Source organism: Alternaria alternata (genome assembly GCF_001642055.1).
Source record: "Alternaria alternata strain SRC1lrK2f unplaced genomic scaffold CC77scaffold_10, whole genome shotgun sequence".
NCBI classification, from domain to species: Eukaryota; Fungi; Ascomycota; class Dothideomycetes; order Pleosporales; family Pleosporaceae; genus Alternaria; species Alternaria alternata.
Window position 1 is genome coordinate 367,250 of NW_017306199.1, and position 11,630 is coordinate 378,879.

Genomic DNA, 11,630 nt, shown 5'->3' on the forward strand with positions numbered 1-11,630 from the left:
GCAGCTGGACGGACGTGGTGGAGCTGCTTGTGCCGGAGCTTCAAAGACGAGGGCTGTACTAGGACGATTATGATGTGGCCGGAGGCACTTTTCGCGAGAATTTGCTGGGGTCGAAGGAGTTGCAATCAGATCATTATGGCGCGAGTTTCAAGTGGAATGACAACGCGACGTGCGAGGTGAAGAGGAAACATGAGAATGGTGACAGGGTGGATAGTGGAATGGAGGATGAGACTTCAACGTAGTGCGCTCTAGATCACTACCAGCTCATGGTACTAATGGATGATCAGGCAGTTATCCCAGTGAAAAGAACCTTGGAACTTCTGGATGAGTGACCAAAGTGCTCAAATTGCTGATGCAGCAACACAGGAAGGTGCAAGGTGCCCTAATTTAGCTTCCAGCCAAGACTTTGACGATATTTGGACGACAACAACCCCATCACCTACTGTATCGCCGCCCCGCGACGACCATTGAATGCTGGTTACATGATGGTCGTGAAGCGATCATCATGTGGCTCGCTTCACGCCTCTCTCGATCGCGCGCTCGCCCACTCTTCTATTTTGCCGTTGTTCTCCCTTCCAAATCTTGTCGAGTGGATAGCAGCGCTTGGAAGGAGTCACACCATGATGCATAGGTTTCCACTGAGAACTTGCACTGATAACCGAGGTGTTGATATTGTGGGGACAACTGAAGGAAGTCACCCTAGTCTAGCTCATAACCAAGAGCCCGACAACGAAAATAGTTTGCTCGCCCCGTTCACCAAGTAACAGCCCAGGGCAGCAGATGAGTGCATGGCTGCCAGCACCTACAGGTACATGATCGACCACTACGATGCCCCGCCTGAAAATCTTCTGTTCATACATCTAGACAGATACCAAAGGCACAACGACGATCCCGACTACGACGATCTGGTCGCTCGATCGTCCATCACAATTCCGTCTTCACCGTCTCGCCGCAACCCCGAGCTCGATGAAAGGCGGCACTCAGGACCAGCGACACCATGACAGCCCAAGGACCGAGACCTGTCAGCACACTTGGTGTATTCTCACCTGATGCCAAGCCAAGGCCCCACGCGCTCATTGCGCCGCATGCGAGTATTCCGAGCTGGTACTTGTCACTCTTATGCATATGGTAGAAGACGTTCATCGCGATGCTGTAGACTAGGCAGGCGACTATGAGATGAATTGGCTTCGGGTCGTGGAAGAGAGGCGAGAGACGAGCCCACTGCTGGTCATATGTAAGTGTTGTCCTAGTATTTTGCGCAGTATACTAACACGTTGCTGAGAACCATCAGACCACGAATAGGATAGCAATGACAACCGTGGCATGGCTGTAGATACGTTTCCAAACGAGTATCCTTCGACTGCGGATCTATGTGCAATGGACGCATCGTGCCATGCGTTTATGACCAGACTGGACCCTGTCGCTGTGACTACAGCAAAGACCCATGTGACCCGTCGCAAGTATGTCGCCGGTCTCTGAAACCGCCTCGAGAGGACTCGCGTGTTCCGATCAGCATGATAGCAAGCGCTGGAAGAGTGTCAACAATCGGCATGGTGTGTGGCTTGCCCGGCTTTGCAGCTACTCACTTCTCCTTGTCTTTTCCGCTCTTGACGTGGCTCAGGGAATCCATCTAGTGCTGGTATAGGTGCAAGTATTGCTGAGGAAGAGTTGTGGATATGCGATCGCAAAGCGGTGTTCAAGGCAGAGGTTGAGCTGAGGCGCACGTCACTGCCAAGCTCCCGCACTGCCTCCAGCCTCCAACTTCGAAGCTTGAGATCAGGAAGAAGCGGCTGCACATCGACATAGCTCTACCATCCAAAACATATCCCCCTTTCCTGCGAACTGCCATCACGAACCCTACTCCCAGGCTCTTTGTACGAGCTCAATCAACGACAGAGACAACCAATCGCTCGCAACCAACCCAAGATGGGTACGTGATTAGCGACTCGTCTTCCACCGCAAGGTTGACCACAGGCTAATGTTCCAATATAGGACTGGCCTCAAAGATGGCGCAGGCCTGTGGGAGCAACATCCACGAGCCCCGCTACAATCCATATGGATACCTGCCTCCACAGGCACAGTATGGAGCTCCACCGCCACAGGCACAGTATGGAGCTCCACCGCCACAGGCACAGTATGGAGCCCCGCCTCCACAGGCACAGTATGGGGCCCCGCCTTCACAGGCACAGTATGGGGCCCCGCCTTCACAGGCACAGTATGGAGCTCCACCTCTACAGGGACCGTATGGCGGTCCCCCTCCTCCTCAACAGGTTCAAGCTGGGCCAGCTGAAGTTGCAGGCTACAAACAGCTGCTGGAAGCTTGTATCCAAGAAAAGGGTCTTCAGAACTTCCCAATCTGCCAGAACCTCGACCGGATCGCCCAAGATGCCCCTTCAAAGATCAACCAAGTCATCCAGCGCTGGCGTATCCAAAAGGAGATCTCCAATGACATTGTCAAGCTGGCACTATACGACGTCGTTCTATACATTGACGACAGTGGTTCCATGCAGTTTGAAGAGGAAGGCAGCCGTATCAAAGACTTGCGCCTTATTCTGGAACGAGTCTCCTTTGCTGCCACGCTCTTTGACAACGACCCAGGGGTGGTGGTCATGGCGACAGATGAAGAGCTTGCTGCGCATTACAACGCCCAACTCATGGCCATGCTCGACACCACATACTCCACTGGTCCGAAACATACCTCTCAAGAAGATTGTCATGCGGTATTCAGGGTCAAGAAAGACGCGGACGGGGCTGGCGCAACGCCGTGCGCGTGGTTCGACGCAAGTTCAAAGCGCGATACTGGAGGCGACGCCTTCGATCATCGCATTCCCAACACTCTGTTGGACAAATTGCAGAGGTTGAAGCTCATGTATCCCATGCCCGGGATGGACCCCTTATCCATAATCAACAACACGGGCTCCGAGTGCTTCGCCAACCTGCACCCCGATGGATATCTGTCTGACAAGTACGCAAAGCTCCGTGTCCAGCTAGAGGCCGAACTGCGCACATGGCGTGGCTATCTCGATGACATCTGGACGCTATTCGATGGTCCTCTCGACCTCATAAGGGTCGTTTTCGAGAAGGCACAGTGTCTTCCTGCATATCGAAGCTTCATTCGTAAAGGCCTTCGGGGCGCATGTTCCCTCGGTCCGAAGGTGCTTGCGTTACTCATGACAGCCAATTTGATCTCAAGTGCTCAAGCCCAAAGGCATGATCTTGTACGGGAATGGGGGATACGTACTACTGGCGCAGTCACCGGAGGTCTCAGTATCCCGATTGCCGCAATGGATCCCAAAACTGTCAGTCCTGGCCTTTGGTGGGGACTGATTGCAGCCTGGGTTGTCACAACGGTGATGTTCGTTGCGACCAACACCTACGTCATTCCAAGGAGCCACCGGATGCGCTACTTGTGCACGTTCTTGCTCGTGGAAGGGCTTTTCGTGGTTGTCTTTGTGACGGCATTGATCCACGATCCAGTGAAGATGGCGGCAAAGATCCTCGCCAACATGCCAGTCTTGACGGTCATCATCGCTGGCCTGTTGCCGCTTGCTTTCGATTAAGTCGTGAGGGGAGAGCAGGTGGTTTAGTGAACCCTTGGCGTGGGTTTGACTTTATTTGTCGTCCACGGCGATTCCCTAAGTTAGACCTTGACTGACAACGAATTATCAAATAAGCTCGCACAGCCTTTTGTGTAGCAGCTTCGTTTCCCAAAACACTCTGCACAATGCTGGCACTTGAATGACTCGGCTTATCGTTCATGTACCATGAGCACGCTTGACACGTGCCATTACACGTGGTCCATGTCATGTTCCATGAGGTCTGACATATCCCCCATACTGACAATGATACCAATTCTTTTCTGGAGGTGCGCTCAAGCTTAATTCGGGCAAAATATCTTGAGTACAGGTTCTAGCAAGGGTACATTGGTCTTGCTCAAGCGCTGCTCCCATGCCGACAAGGAACCATGCCTTTCACATAGAAAACCGAATAGCGCGCCAGCCGAGTCGGGGTTCAAAGTTCGTTGAGAGATGAGACAGGTCAGAAGGAGAAGGCAGGCAGATTCTAGTATTGATGGGGCTTGTGGGATGTATCTCTTGTGGAGCGGTGGTCATTTAGCTACGATGGAAAGCGCGATGCGGATTCAGTCGACACAATGCCTATATCGATCACCGACACGTCTATTGCCCAAGCTAGAGGTTCATAGATATATCTCCTAGCTCGGATTCAGTTTGCTCGATTCAATCCGGTTGTCGCTCTACAACGCTGAGTAATCGAAGTCGTTGGGGGTAGGGATGTTGCGTATACCATCACCGTATACAATAGAAAACTCAAATCGGTATATGAACAACATGCTATAGTTTACCGCCTACGTTAGCTTCTAAGAAAAAATTCTAGAAAGACTTATAGTATTGTAGACTTCTAGGTTCCCTATCTATGCCTAAGAAGGTCTTAACAGGCTTTGTTGTAGTAGGTATAAGTACTTTGTTCTAAAGAGATGTTTAGGAGACCTTAGCGGCTTTTAGTGCAACCTTCTAGGGACCTGCTGGCTCGACGGAAAAGCTCTTAATGTGCTGAACCGCTTGTACAAATTCACGGTCGCGATTGAGTTTGTCCACGTCCTTAAGCCCGCCGCACCTCTCTAAGGCTGCTATGCTAATCGCGAAGGAACCTAAGAAAAAGGACGACCGAGACGGAGACGAAGGAAAGGGAGGTTGAAAGAGTCTCCGACACAAGCTCTCAAAGCTTTCTCTGCGCAAGAACAAGAGATCTGGAGGACAGGCATAGATGAAGCGCTGGTATTGTAACTTTCAGTGGAGCCATAACCACCATATCTGTACTCAACAGAAACGGAGAATACATCACTCTTGGTTCATTCTCAAAGACACCCGCTCCCACAGTCCCAGCTTACCAAATCTTGGGCACAAACATGGGCGTCTCCCTTTTCCACTTTTGATAATCCTTCCGATCACCATACCTCTCATCATACTTATTCTCACTCAACGGCACCCCACTAACTTTGAGCAGCAAGAAACTCACAAAAGCCGGACTAGCCGCACACATGCCCGCGACCAGCACCTGTCCACCCAACCCCCCACTCAATCCCAGCGCCGCCTGCGCCGGCTGCCTAACCAGCAACCCCGCCGCCGCAATCGCAATACCGCTCCACAACGTCGCCTCGCCAAAGTAATTCGGATGCCGAGACTTGCTCCACAGGCCATGTGTCAAGAACTCTTCCGAGTGCTTCTTTTGTTTCTTGCCTTGGACCCAGGCGTCTTTTTGGCGGTCGGCGACGACTTCGAATGTGAGACCGAAGACGAAGATGGCCAGGCCGAGGATGTCGGTCAAGTAGGGTTTTGAAGATACGGCTTTGCCGAGCAGCGAAGTTGCGTATGCAGATCGTGGAACTGAATTGACTAGGATGACGGGGAGAGTGCACAGCGAGACCCAAGTTGCCTGCGCGAAGAAGGCGACGAAGAATTTGGGTGGTGAGGTGCGGATGGAATCAAAGCGGCTGTCCTTTCCTTCATCGCTTTGGATGCGCTTGTAGAGGTAGGAACCCACTGCATATCATCATTAGTACTCTGTTCTTCGTTTTTCCTAATTTACTCATTTAGAGCAAGAGAACACACACATCTCGTTGCCCATATCCCCACCGCAGCACTCAACAGCGCCTGTCTCCACCACCACGTCCCCTGTCCTAATCCTTGGCTACTGAAATACTCAGTTATCCCTCCTGTAACCGTCCCAGCGGCTCTTGCGCGCATATAAGGCAAGACTAGACTGAGCGCTGTACAGGACAGGTATGTGAGGCTCCCAGAGAGGTCATAGTAACGTTCTGTCTGCGCAGCAATCGAGGGGACTGCGACGGCAGCTTGGATACCATATGCGAGTGCGACCGAGGGCACGAGGGTGCGTAAGAGGGGGCTCTTGAATGCGGTTGCCCGGAGGAGAGTTTGGAGGAGTGTCATAGTGGGCGGTTGGACTAAAAAAAAGACACGAAGCTCGTGTTACTCAAGGGACTCTAGCATTGATATATACTCGCAGATCAAAACATCTGTTGCGTTATGCATCTAGCCATCCTGGAAGCCTAACCAACAAATACACTCTTCGGCGGTGCATCCGGCGCATACCGTTGTACCAAAATGTCTGGCGATCTAGACTCGTAGTTGGGATCGATGCCGTCATTTCTCGCCTATTCTCCACCTTGACAGGGGTACGAAGCTCAAGCTCCCGGATAGCGCGTACAGTGCATAAGAGCTCGGTGCGATCGGACGCCGGCGGACTCGGGTTCAAGATACGAGATCCTGCTTACGTGCATAAGAATTCGTGTGTTGACGTACTGCATCGTTGTGGTCTCAAAACGGATGCAAGATCTGACTTGGCAAGAATTGTGCATGTGAGGAAGCCCAGAGGCATATCGATGATCTTCGCTGATGGGTTTGCGCTGCATGTGAAGAAAAGACGCCATGCAAGTGTTATACCCAGCCATGCAATCATAAACGGCATCCACCAACCCCACCAATATACAAGGTCCTTAACAAAGAAAGCCAACAAAACCAGCAACAGCACAACACGAACCCAACCCCCTTCTTCCCCTCCCAATCACCCCATCATCCCCAAAAGGTGTCGACTCCCGCTCTTTCTGAGACTCTATCTCCGAAACGCAGTCTCGACCTCCTTGACCCCCCAATCAATCTCCACCTCTCCACCATAGACATCTTGATTAATCGCCGCCATCCTCTCCACAACACCCTCGTAATACCTCTCACACTCCTTGAGGACCTTGAACACCAAATCTTTACTAATATTGGGATCATCCGCGTCGCCAAAGTGCTTGTCAACGCGCTTCTTGAGGGCCTCGATACCTTTGCGGAGTTCCTTGGCGTCATGCGAATGCACTAGCTTTTTGAAGACGGAGCGCGAGTGCGAAGAGCGCTGGGCGATCGCCTGTGGGGAGGCGCCGGGTTGAGACAAGAGGGTTTCGGTTGATTCGATAAATTCCTGCATTCATTAGACATACTCACAGCATTGAGACAACAAGGACTACTTACCAAAAGTTTCCCAAGCGGTCTCCGAATAACCGCATCAACATAGAGACTCATATGCTCACTGTACTCTTCATTCGCCTTGCTCTTCCAGAAGTCTAACACAGCCACGGTTCGCGCGTCCACTTCTTCCATGTAGTGGTTCATGTTTTCGATAAGCAGGATGTGGTAGTTGAGCGCTTCTTTGTCTTCCGGGTCACCCTGGCCCTGACTTGCCATGACAGTAGGGGATTCTTTCGCAATGACCTTCAAGCTCTCAAACATGGCTTTGTTGATACGGCTATACGCGTCGTTGACCATGCGTCGGATCTCCAACTGATCGCCACCTTCAGCAGCAGAGGGCAGCATGTTTTCGATTGCAATAGAAAAATGAGGGAAGGTCTTCATGAAGGAGATTACGCCCTTGCGTTTCTTTATCTTGACTTTTGTGTCTTCGATCGCGCGGATTTGCTCGTCTAGGAAGCGGTTGAATAGGCCTTGCAGCCGCTCATGTATCTTTTGTAGGTTTCTTGTTAGGAAATCTTGGTTTGTCTCTTCGATGTCGAGGAGTTTGCGGTCGACCGCACAAAGTATGCCTACACCTTGCCTGCAGACGGTTAGTGGGGCTGAAACATTGTCATGAATGCTATAACTTACAAAGGATCGGCTTTTGTAGCCCAATCAACAAGACTCTGTATCTCAGCCGGCCAGAAGGAGAATATTTCCTCCATGACTCCTGTCACATGCTTTGCCATGGCTCGGTCCGCCTCAAACTGCTTGCGTATCCAGAGGTTCGGTCCACGGCGGGCTTCTGGCGGTGCGGCTTGCACCGCCTCTGGGAAGTCGAGCGAATCAGTTGAAGTGGCGTGGAAGAACTCGGTGATGAAGTTCTGCTCCGTCAAAAGAACGGGACCAGTGTCTTCCAGCACCCTAGCGAAAACATTGAAAGCATAGAATTTGCCATCTTGAGCGGCTGGCTTTGCCTTGCCTTCCTTCTCCCCAGAAGCTGATCTCAGGCCACGAGCTAGGGTCTGACTCCGCTTAACGGTCAGCTTCCTTGCCGCACCCAAAGTACTAGTGGTTGTTTCTGGCTCTTTTTCTTGCGCGGTAAAGAGTAGATCTTGTTCTTCGCCAGTCGGCTTCCTCGCGAACCGTCTCCATGCCAGAATATTGTCGCGAACTTCCTGTTGGTACAACTGCGCTGCTTGCGTCTGGTACATTCGGAGTAGTGAGTCCCATGCAGCCCTGTCAATCTCTTTGGCGAAAAGCATGACCGGGCTCAACATCCACAACTCGCTTCGACCTGCGTCGTGTGCCTCGACATTCTTCTTCAAAGATGGCTCAGAGCCTTGATCAAGTCTCGAAAGTGCATCTTTCGTCGACAGGAAAGCTGCACCAAATGTGATATCCATATGCTTCTTCAACCTGTCCAAGAACATGGCGCCCTCGCCAAGGTACCTGTCTCGTTTCTCTTGCAGGGCCTGCATTGTTGCCAAGTCGCTATTGCCAAACCCGGGTCCACTGGTGATTGTACCCGAACGAGCTCCGGCAACGAACGCAGGGTCGATGGTGATGAGCGCTTTGTAGAGTAGAACCAAGGAAGATTCAATATCCTTCAGCCCATTAATCTTACCTATAGGAGCACGTCTCAAAGGCTCCAGTTGGTCAGAAGTAATTGAAATAGTGTCGACCAGCTGCTGGAGTTCGTGTTGCAGTAGTCGCTGGTTCGCAGTCTGCACCTGCAAACCCTGACTTTGCGCTTCGATGAAAGCGATGTCATCGTTCAAGCTGCTCAACTCGACGTTGTACAAGGTAAGTAGACCTTCAAGCTCGTCGCATTCTGCGATGGCGCGGTCTAACATGCGCTCAACAGCCTCCACGCGATCGTCTTTTTGCTCCAGATGATTGAGCCAACTCCCTGCTTCCACGCGGGCAATTTCGCGTTTGATGTCGTTCTCCAGAGATTCAATGTGCTTGGAAGAGAGCTCGTTGTTTCCCCATCCAAGCTCAGACAGGATACTTTCAAACTCCAAACCCCGTTCATCGATGATGCTGGGATCTATGCCGAGTTTCGATATGTTAACAATCTGCTGATTAGACCTGCGCTTCTTTCGGCGAACTTCCGGCTCGGGCTCGACAGTTCTTGATGCTGCCTTCTCTGGAGGCGGTGGGGCAGGTTGCTCTTCAACCTCTTGGACAGCGCCACCCACAGTGTTGGTGGACGGGCCAGACACTGTCACGGATGGAACTACCTCGGTGCTAACACGCAGTGGCTCCAAGGGTTTCGTCTCTGGTATAGGCTTAGGAGGCTCTTCAAGCTTCTTCTCAATTTCCTCTTTGGGGGTTTCTTTAGGTGTTGGCCGCTGAGGCACAAACACAGCGTTAACACCATCTGCTTCATCGGATGTCTTCGTCTCCTTATTGAAGAGTTTCGCAGCAGCTCCGCCAGCACGAGGCTTGAATGCACCTGCCGCTGCTGCGGCCTTACGGAACCTGTTTGCTGGACTGTCGCTGCCTAATGTCTTCTTGACCATCGGTCCAAGGCCAGGGCGCTGCGATCCTTCGTCCCCTGACTCTTGGGGCATCGAGTTGGTGCGCTCGACAGGTGCAGGCCGCTCAGGCGTAGTCGGTTGCGCTACAGGCACCGGTGCTACTGGTGACGGTACTTCCTCTGGTGGGGGTGCTTGTGGCAATTGCGCTGTCGGTAGCTGCGGAAGTGGTGCTGTGGGGGGTGGCGTAGGCTGTGATGGCGGAGGCAGTGTTTCTGTTGGAGGTGCGATGTTTTCCTGAGAAACAGGCTTCAATCTCTCCGGTATTTCCTGAGGTCGTCTCCGTGGTGGTACTTCCATTGGTGGAGCAGGTGAGCCAGACGGCGTGTGGAAAACTGAACGTGGCTCTGCGCCTTGGCTATCAACACTTCGTTGCGACAAATTGGATGGACGGGGTTCCATGAGCGGCCTCCTCCTCTGGGGAGGTTCTTCTGGAGGCATATCATCATTTCGAGTGAAGTTTGAACTGGTGTTGCTTTGTGCAGTACCAGGTCTTCCAGCGCTTTGGGCCGTCCCAGGTCTGAGACCCCTGGGCGACGGATCTCTCCTAGGGGAGGGGTACCCATTCTGTCTGCGCGGGTCTGGTGGCGCAATACCCGGAGCTGCGCCATCCATAGAAGGCTCATCAAAGGATCTCTCTGATCGCTGAGACTGTGCATCTTCACGTGGCGGCAGTCCACGTCCTGGACTAAGACTTGCTGGGAGATTACCCGAGTCCGGTGTTCGCGGTCGACTAGCGAATTCTGAAGTTGAGGATTGTGGTGTGAGATTCCGTGACGCGAATTGCGGTACTGGTGCCAGAGGGCTGGGTGCTTGGCCAGGACGAGGCCGGATGCTATCACCGCTAGGCCTAGAGCGGATGCTTGGGTCCATGGACCGCTTTTGGCGAAGATCGGGCATAGATGGTGCAGCTTGAACTGAATTCAGCGGCGCAAATGGCATAGGCCTACGGGCATTGTCCCCAGTGCTTGGTCTACCCGCATCGTCTGGTCGTGCCGGTCTCCTTGGGCCATCCAGCGCTCCTGGAGGTCTGCGGAAGTTTGGGTTTGCTCCAGGCGGAAGAGCCTCGGACGATATAGGCGGAGATTCTCCGGGTCTCCTCGGGGGTGGGCCAGGCGATTTTGGAGGCATGGGCCTTTGGTCTGGAGGCCCTGGTCGTCTTTGCGCTGGGCTTTGGCCTCCCTGTCCGCCAGCTGCAAATGCGGCTCGTCCTTCTGGTGTTGCCAGTTGCGGCTGTCCGTTGGTCAGGCTGTTCAGCTCCGTCACGTTGAATCCGGTCAAGATGGGAAAGTCTCCTTTAGTGTACTTGTTGAAGATCTTAACCATACTTCCAATAAAGAACTCCTTCTCTTTCGCAGTGCCAGCTTCCCAATAGTACGGTTTGCCGATGGTCACGGTGAAGCCCTTTTCTCCAGCCCATAGCTTGCGCTGTGCCTCCTCTTCATTGGCGGGAACAAGATGTGTGTAGTTCTCCACGGCCGAAAGCTCCTCCATGGGCCAGGATTTTCCGATGGAGAAGGTACCATTGGCATTCTCCCTGGCCTTGTGCAGCTTGACTCTGCCTGTGTTTCGCACGGATATCATGATGATTCTGGCCTTCTTGTTGTTCGGAGCGGAACTCGGTGGGGGAGGGGACTGGGGGTAGCTGCCATCTTCTTGGACGCGGATGTGGGTAATGTAGGACTCTTGGACTGGCGCGTGTTAGCTTGCACTACAGCATACCGAGCCAGACGCCAGGGACTTGTCCTGACGGGTACGGGTTTGCAGATGAAGACGTACGCTGGCCTGAATCATCCGTCTTGGAGAAGCAGCTCTCGGTGATTCTCTTTCGCTCGTCGTCGAATCGTTCGGCGCGCGACATGCCCGAGGGCGTAGAGCTCGTGGCAGAAGGAGCGCCCCTCGAGCTGCCAGGTGGACGCTGTGCAGGAGCTCGCGGATCCCCCGCTCCATTGGTGTAGTTGCGTGGCCTCCCCTCCATCTTGGTATGAGGCTATCTATGAGACCGGTTTGGTGGTTTGACGTATGCGTCCAAGGTGCGCCGATTACTGCCGCCGGG

At 53.0% G+C, this 11,630-nt stretch overlaps 3 protein-coding genes across 3 annotated transcripts; 1 reads left to right on the forward strand and 2 right to left on the reverse strand.

Moving 5' to 3' along the window:
- Positions 1 to 2,006: 2,006 nt before the first annotated feature.
- Positions 2,007 to 3,560, forward strand: CC77DRAFT_1061217 (hypothetical protein; the record flags this gene model as incomplete). Its single annotated transcript, XM_018528407.1, has 1 exon — positions 2,007 to 3,560. One exon carries the CDS (start codon positions 2,007 to 2,009, stop codon positions 3,558 to 3,560), a length of 1,554 nt encoding a protein of 517 aa, XP_018386059.1.
- Positions 3,561 to 4,905: 1,345 nt separating this feature from the next.
- On the reverse strand, positions 4,906 to 5,969 carry CC77DRAFT_935107 (DUF1295-domain-containing protein; the record flags this gene model as incomplete). The annotated part of the gene is made up of 2 exons (XM_018534418.1): positions 4,906 to 5,561; positions 5,633 to 5,969. 2 exons carry the CDS (start codon positions 5,967 to 5,969, stop codon positions 4,906 to 4,908), a joined length of 993 nt encoding a protein of 330 aa, XP_018386060.1.
- A 682-nt stretch (positions 5,970 to 6,651) lies between these two features.
- On the reverse strand, positions 6,652 to 11,552 carry CC77DRAFT_935201 (hypothetical protein; the record flags this gene model as incomplete). The annotated part of the gene is made up of 4 exons (XM_018534427.1): positions 6,652 to 7,002; positions 7,053 to 7,632; positions 7,683 to 11,265; positions 11,354 to 11,552. 4 exons carry the CDS (start codon positions 11,550 to 11,552, stop codon positions 6,652 to 6,654), a joined length of 4,713 nt encoding a protein of 1,570 aa, XP_018386061.1.
- Positions 11,553 to 11,630: the final 78 nt, after the last annotated feature.